The 8,260-nt window shown below is 41.7% G+C and overlaps 2 protein-coding genes across 3 annotated transcripts in view; one reads left to right on the top strand and one right to left on the bottom strand.

Moving 5' to 3' along the window:
- Positions 1-8,260, top strand: part of LOC112140290 (multiple epidermal growth factor-like domains protein 11) — a 131,640-nt gene that overhangs the window by 20,227 nt on the left and 103,153 nt on the right. The gene's annotated exons all lie outside the window — the stretch shown is intronic.
- LOC112140291 (tripartite motif-containing protein 16-like) lies at positions 2,868-5,429 on the bottom strand. Its single transcript, XM_024263202.2, has one exon. The coding sequence runs from the start codon at positions 5,391-5,393 to the stop codon at positions 3,756-3,758; it is 1,638 nt and encodes a 545-aa protein (XP_024118970.1). The 5' UTR covers positions 5,394-5,429; the 3' UTR covers positions 2,868-3,755.

Below are 8,260 nucleotides of genomic sequence, written 5' to 3'. Positions count from 1 at the left end.
AACAAGCATTTTCTGTGTAAAGCCTGGAATTATGGACTCATTTATTTTTTAAATGACTTTATTTAACTTTATTATTGAAACCTCTAAACATTTATTTTTAGAAAGGACATAATGAATAACAGATTATTAGTACAATTATGGACTGATAGAAGAAGTGGTTTTGTTATAGAATTTTATTTCTCTTTTCCATTTTACTCCGAGCACATCTGACGTTCTAATGCTCCAACAGAAAGCTCTTCCACCGAGTTTCATGCTCTGCCGTAAACCGTGTAATACGGGCGCATGACTTTTTGTAGCGCGGCTGGCTTGACCACGGCTGAGCGAAGTTGTTTTCCGTCTGTTCTTCTGTTGCTGCACTAATCCCATCCGTTCGCGGAGAAAGGTTCCACATGCAGCTTTTCTCGTGTTACACGCCGCTGGACTGCTTTTAGCGCTCAGTATAATCGAGAAAACCTGGTTGATTTTCAAAATAAAAGATTTCTGACTCAAAAAAAAAAAAGTCCCCCAACCACCGGGCCCGGTACCGGTCCGCGGCCCGGTGGTTGGGGACCACTGGTCCATAAGACCCAGATATTATACTAGTACAAGGACAATACACAGGTTGGATGGAGATAATGCAGAAGCTGTCAGAAATCTCCTCGGATGCGATAAATTGATTATATTTAAAGGAGCACAGAAGCTGGTTTTGGTGTTTTTTAGGGAAATGTCCTGAGTTTTGCTGTTAGATGTAAGCCATTGACTCATAAGGTTCTTTATCTGCTTTTGAGATACGACCTAGGATAGTGCTGGATCATCTGCATGAGGGCTATTTAAATGTATTAGTTTCAGGGGTAGAAAGAAGTTTAAAGAAACAGATCAGATCCCAGAAGTCACTTGAGACCACGTGGTGCAGAAACCGGCGGACCCTCTGTGACCTTCTGGAGGTGAGTCCAGGTTAGCTGTAAGGTGATTGACCTCCTACAAAGTGTGTGACACATCAGCTGAAGGGAGCCTGCTCTTTGCAGGTTGTTGTCTGTCAGCATCCTTCAGACAGAATTAACTTAGACTTTTATTGCTCCCAGATCCTTATTAGGTTTAATTGAGTGCAGTCCAGGCGGGTCAGGGTGGGCTGAGGCGAGCCTCGAGTTCATCAGCTGGTTTATCAGTTGTTTTCCACTCTGTCCTCTGCACCCCATGACCCACCTTCAGCAGGCTCCTTCCATTTAAGCCTGAAGTGTTGTGTGTAGGTGCTTCTGCTGTGTCCCACGCTCCACCTGCCTCAGGCATTTCACATGGAAAGTCAGAAGGTCTCAGAAAGGAGAAAAAAGCAACAAAATAAACACCAAAGACTGTGTTTTAAAGGAGACTTTTTCTGGTCTCCTGTTCTCCGGATGATGTTTTCTGGGCTCTTAATAAGACGGCCACGACACAGTTGTCTCATTAGACACAGAAAAGAAACCGCTGCCTTCCTTTTAGCCATGTCTTCACAGAGTGCTTGTTTCAGGGGGAGGAGTCAGCTCCTTACATTGTCTCCGCCCACTTCCTTTGTGGAAACTGCTTTATTAAAATCCTTCTTGTAGTTTTCTCTTCCAAATAGTTTTTAGCAGACAAAAGCAGAACTTAACCGTATTTTCCGCACTATAAGGCGCACCTAAAAGCTTTCAATTTTCTCAAAAGCCGACAGTGCGCCTTGTAATCCGGTGCGCGAGATCTCTTTGACGGGGAGGGGGCGGATTGCTCCGAGACAATAGTCCCGCCCACAATGAGCTAATGCCTCTGGGCATAAAATGTCTTAAAAACGACAAAAGCTTTTTGATTTTGGCTAAAAACTGCACAATCATGATCAAAAATATGGTTGGAGGTGGAGTTTAAAAAAAGACAAGAGACAGATGAATATAATAAAATGATCAGAATCTAATATTTGTTTTCACTTCAGTTCAGTGTTCCGTCTGAGCAACTGATTCCATTGAAAACCAGACCTTTGTTGTTTTCAGCTTTTGAATCATTGAAGTAGAAAAGATTTTGGATCAAATCTTGAGGAAAACATCTCCTTTGACTGAAATGAATATAAATAAAAATGTTTCCAAACTTCCAGGGAAACTGCCTCAGTTCTTCCCTCACATTATTGCCACTTTTCTTCATCAGATTTTACACAAACTCTGGAATGAAGACAAAAAATCAGGAGTTTTTTTATTCTCAAATGATCACAAACAATGTTTCACTGAAGAAAAATGAAATGATACAAGTTTTTAATCAGAAGTTGTCAAATGAAGCGCAAAGAAAGAAAACAAAGTTGTAAATGTTCTTCTTTCTAAAACAATTTAATATCCTTCAGTTCCTTCTCTTGTAGTCAAACACACAGAAAGTCACTAATTGTGCTTTGTAAGCATTCACACCATAGTGGTTCTCCTGCTCCTTTCTGTACATTTTTTGGCATGTGAAAACTCAATCACACTTTCAGTGATTTTCTTAATCTTGGTTTCAAAACATTCAGCTCGTACAGGACATTACTGCTTGTATTTATAAACATTTTGAAATATTAAGCAAAATAAGCTCCATAGAAAATTAAAGAGAAAGTCTTCAAATTTTAAGTAGATTAGCAACAAGCCTCAATATATTCATGGGCTATGTTTTCATCTTTTAAAGTAATTTTTAAAATTAGGAGTTTATCTAATATTGTAGCAGCATGCTAACATTTTTGGATAATGTTATCTACTGATGTTTTTATAGGCTAATATAAAGTTTAGCTTCTTTTTTAGTAACATGCTAACATTTTTGGATAATTTGTTATCTACTGAGGTTTTTATAGGCTTAGCTTCTTTTAGCAACATGCTAACGTTTTTGACTAATTTAATTTACTGAGGAATTTTAGGCTATTTTGGAGTTTTGCTAGTATTTAAGCAATGTGCTATCTTTTTTTCTAATTTGGTATCAATTAAGGTTTTTTGGGCTTATTCGGAGTTTAGCTAATATTTAAGCAACACACTAAATATTTTGCAAAGGGCGGCTCGGTGGCTCAGTGGGTTAAGAATAGGGTTTGCATGCAGGGGCCCTGGGTTCGATTCCCAGGAATGTCCACTGATCCCACCCAGATTGGGTCCTTAGGCAAGACCCTCGACGCTGCTGCCTAACTGGGTCCCTGTGCCCCTCAAGTACAGGGTTGTGTCAGGAAGGGCATCCGGCGTAAAAACTCTGCCAAATCACTGATGTGAAACAGTGGATGCTGATTTGCTGTAAGCTGAAAGGTGCAAAATTGGCATGTATTAGGGATTTTTAAGCATTTACACTATACATTTTTCAGAAATTTAGGTAAACTTCAGCGCTCTTTGATAGTTCTTTTATTCATACACTTTTAGCTATTTTAAAATTTTGCAAATAGCTTTTCCTTATTTAGCAAATCCCTTCAGCAATTAAAGTAAATTGTGTCACCATTTTCCATCACCATTTTCAGCAAAAAGCTTCATCATCTTTAGTGACTACTTTCAGCAAAACATTATCACAGGTAATCCAACTGTCTAGTTCCATTTATGTGGCAGTTCACGTGACAACAACACAAAACCATGAACAAAACATTGGTGTGAAATTTAAATTCAGTCAAATCCCAAAGTTCAAAGAAATGACAGATTTTACTCCGAAATTTTTATCTTCAAAAAATGTCTCAAATCAAGATTCTTGAGATTTCTAATTTCTCTTATTTCTGACACTACTCCACAGAATAATAACAGTGCAAAATGATGTAAAGCAGAGAAATCCCTACAAACTTCTTTGATGAACTTCTATTTGAGTTTACTGAACTCTGCTGAGTCTCCTTTATTACTTAACCACAGTCCAGCATGCAGCGGCTGAGTGAATGTGGTCTGGACTCTGTGGAGGAGAGTCATGCCTTCAGAGACGCTGTAGAAGGACAGAACACCTGCTCTGTGATCCAGGTACACTCCTATTCTGGAGGAAACAGGAGCTGAGATGAAGGTTTTTAGTCTGCTGTGGAGAAACGACAAACTGTCTGGAAAACAATCTAATGCCCAAGATTTGTCATTTAAGCCAAATCCACTGTCATCTCCAGATCTGCTGATGTTCTTGTATGTGACTGCTACACTAACGACTCCTTTTCTCTCCACCTCCCAGTAACGACGTCCAGTCAGACTCTCTCTACTCAGAACCTGAACACAATCAGTAAATCTGTCTGGATGATCAGAATAAGACTGACGTTTTTCCATAAATGTCACCTTTCTGTTCTCCTCTGACAGTAACAATTCTCTCTGTGCTGTGTCTGGATCCAGTGTGATTTGACATGAATATCTTAAGAAGTCAGCTCTGCTCCTTGGTTCTGGTTCTGGCAGTGAAACATCCACATGAGTGACTGTCAGGGACTCTCTCAGAATGTCCTTCAGTTTGTCTCTGAGCTCGGACACAGCTGCTGTCACATCCTCAAAGTATCTCCGAGGACGGACGTTGATGCTGGATGTGGACTCTCTGAGTGGTGGCAGTGAGGGGAAGTGGAGCAGAAACTGGCTGTGATCCTCTGTGAGTGAAAGCTGCTTCAGCTCAGCGTCTCTCCTCTTCAGCTCAGTGATCTCCTGCTCCAGCTGCTCCTGAACATCTTTGACTCCACTCACTTCAGTTTGCTGCTGGGATCTGATCTGCTGCTTCACATCACTGCTTCTTTTCTGGATGAGACGGATCACCTCAGTGAAGATCTCCTCACTGTCCTTCACGGTTTGATCAGCAGAGTGATTGATGGCCTCCAGCTGCTGTTGAAGCAGCTTCACCTCTTTCTCTCGGTCCTGGATTCTCTGCTGGATTTGTTGTTGACTCTCCTCCAGATCTCTCTGCCTCTCAGTCCTTTCTGCTGCAGCTGAGACTGTGTCGTGTCCTCGATGTTCCTCCACAGAGCAGAGGTAACAGATACACTTCTGATCAGTGCGACAGAACATCTTCATCACCTCATCATGAATAGAGCAGATGTTCTCCTGCAAGTTCTTGGAGGGTTCCACCAGCTTGTGTTTCTTGAATGCAGCTTCATCCAAATGAGGCTGAAGGTGTTTCTCACAGTAAGAGGTCAGACAGATCAAACAGGACTTAAAGGCTTTCTGTTTTCTTCCAGAGCAGACATCACAGGACACATCTTCAGGTCCAGCATAGCAATGATCAGCAGGAGCAGCTTGGACTCCAGTCTTCTTCAGCTGCTCCACTAAATTAGCAAACATGAAGTTTTTCACCAGAACAGGTTTCGGTGTGAAGGTCTTCCTGCACTGAGGACAGCTGTGGATTTTCTCCTCTCCATCCCAGAATCCTTGAATACACTTCATGCAGTAGCTGTGTCCACAGGGAATAGTCACCGGATCCTTCAGCAGATCCAGACAGATGGAACAGCTGAAATTCTCTTGATCCAGATCGACTCCTTTCTGCGCCATTTCTCCTCTCAGACACAAAGACTGTGTGAGTTTCACTTCCTCGGGAATCAGCTTGTCTCTGATCCTCCAATCAGCTTTTTTCTTCTCTTCCTGTTGATTACACCCGTCCTGACAGAGCAGATCTGAGTGAAACATTAACAAACCGGAAACCAGGAAGATGGGAACTTAAGGCTGCTTTTAAAGGGGCCCTACCATGATTTTCTTTCGTCTTTCAGAGTAAATTATATTCATAAATACACACCTCACAAAAATTAAAGGATCACTTTAAAGAAACACATTAGATACATCAGATCTCCATATGAAGTTTGATATCTATACAAATAACGACAGGGCAGTGTCTTAGGAACAAAAGGATGACGAATCTTTTAATGGAAATAAAAGTGTTCAGTCTACAGAGGCTCAATTGTGTAGACACCATAAAATCAGAGTGAATTGAAGATGTGGCAGGCTAGTCCATGTTTTCCAAAATTTCTGCAACTCAAAATGCTTTTCAGTATCTTGTGTGGCCCCCACCAGCTTGTATGCATGCTTGACAACGTGGCGGCATGCTCCTAATGAGACGACGGATGGTGTCTTGTGGCATTTCCTCCCAGATCTGTGTGAGGGCATCCCTGAGCTGTTGTACAGTCTGAGGAGCAACCTGGGGACGCCTAATGGACCCAAACATAATGTCCCAGAGATGTTCTATTGGGTTTAAGTCAGGGGATGGTGAAGGCCATTCAATTGTTTCAATTCCTTCATCCTCCAGGAACTGCATAACGTTCTCCTTGTCTTCTCCAGACTCTTTCACGTCAATCACAGGTGCTCAGGGTGAACCTGCTCTCGTCTGTGAAAAGTACAGGGCGCCAGTGGTGGACTTGCCAATTCTGGTGTTCTTGAGCAAATGCCAGTGGAGCTCCACGGTGCTGGGCAGTGAGCACAGGGCCCACTACAGGACGTGGGGCCCTCAGGCCACCTTCATGAAGTCTGTTCCTGATTGTTTGGGTAGAGACATTCACACCAGTGGCCCTCTGGAGGTCATTCTGTAGGGCACGAGCAGTGCTCAGCCTGTTCCTCCTTGCACAAAGGAGCAGGTATGGGTCCTGCTGAGGGGTTGAGGACCTTCTACGGCCCTGTCCAGCTCTCCCAGAATAACCACCAGTCTCCTGAAATCTCCTCCATGTTCTGGAGATTGTGCTGGGAGACACATTAAACCTTCTTGCTGCAGCACGTGTGGATGTGCCATCCTGGAGAAGTTGGACAACCTGTTCAACTTCTGTAGGGTTAAGGAATCTCCTCATACTGCCAGTAGAGATAATTATCAAGCCAAAATCAGCACGAGTGGAAAACCAGCCAAAAAAGATCAAGAGGGAGAAACTTGAAATGACCTCCACATGTAACACCAGTCCTGTTTGGAGGGTTTTCTAATTGTTGCCACTGAAGTGCACCTGTTGTTAATTCCATGAACACCAATACAGCTGAAATTGATGAACCAACCAGAAAATTATCAGACAGGTTTATGGCAATTTATGGCAGGCCCAATAAAAAAAGTGTTCCTTTAATTTCTGTGAGCAGCGTATATATATATATATATGTATATGATCATATATTGCCTTTGGAACACAAAAAAACAAATGATTTATTAAATATGAGTTATTTTTTTGAAATATAAATATACCTGGAAGTAAAACAACTTGATCTCTGTTGCTCCGCCTTTCGCTCTTTGAGGGTGCTGCCCATTTCATAACGTCATCCTAGAGCCGTCATTGTCAGCGTGTTACCCACGAAAAAGCAAAACAAAACAAAAACATCTATTTTAAAAAAAATATTGATGTACATACTGTGTTATCCCAAAAATTTGGCACAGACAGATTGATGATGGCTAATTGGGTTCATTTTGTGATGAAATTCGGTCAAAAAATGCAGACAACACATGAACATTTCAGGATTTATTGAAAGAATGGGAACATTGATTTGATGTGTACTGGCTGTGAATGTTTCTGTTCTCTGTGAAACATCATTAATCTCTGTATCAAAATGCATTTTCACGTGTAACTTTCTGCCTTTGGTCAAGAATCCATGTTTAAACCAGTTCTCCCTTTTCCACCAGGAAATAGTCTGCTCCCTTTTCTCCTGTCGTCATCCCATTATCCTCTGTCTGCTTGCGCCATTCTCGGATACGTTCAGGATGCCGTGTAGATTCATCACCAGAAGCTTCTTCAGGAAGTTTGAATGCTAAATCAAATGAACGTTACACTGGATCACAACACAGTCATCTGGCATCTGCACGACTGTGCACATTCCAGGGGTGGGGAGCTCGCGAAGCTAGCTGATCACGGCTAGCTTCAGAAAGTGTTGCGTTATCCTGGGGGTGGAGAAGACTCTTCCTGTAGGGGGCAGTTCTCAACTTGTGACATCAGCATGTGAGGACCCGCTTGTTTTCATGGGTATGGAGGGGCTGCTGCTGAGAGTACAGTTTTTAGATGATTACTCAGAAATGCATGAACGTATCCAAATACCCCTTTGGGGTTCTTTTTAGTGAGGAATGAACAGTATAATACACTTAAAAGCTCAAAAAGTTGGGATTTCATGGTATGGTAGTTTTACATTTTTTTACGCAGATATGTATTTTCTGTTAAACACAGGGGCGGAGCTACGGGGGTAGCTTTGCACCCCCAGTTTAGTCTTATTACTGATAGAAATTAAGAAATTATCAGTATAACTTTCTTTAAGGAATACAAAAAGACAAGTATAAAAAAGTTTTATTTTTTTAAAATTTTTTTTTATGAAATGGGCAATCTTGTTAGAAAAGCGTATTTTTGATCCTTTCTTTTGTAATGACCTTTCACGCTGCTGTTCTCATATGCCACCCTTGCAAAGTTTTTGGC

This window comes from Oryzias melastigma, linkage group LG3 (assembly GCF_002922805.2).
Source record: "Oryzias melastigma strain HK-1 linkage group LG3, ASM292280v2, whole genome shotgun sequence".
Lineage (NCBI taxonomy): Eukaryota > Metazoa > Chordata > Actinopteri > Beloniformes > Adrianichthyidae > Oryzias > Oryzias melastigma.
The sequence above is the reverse complement of the archived record's forward strand: the minus strand, read 5'-3'. Positions and strand labels throughout refer to the sequence as shown.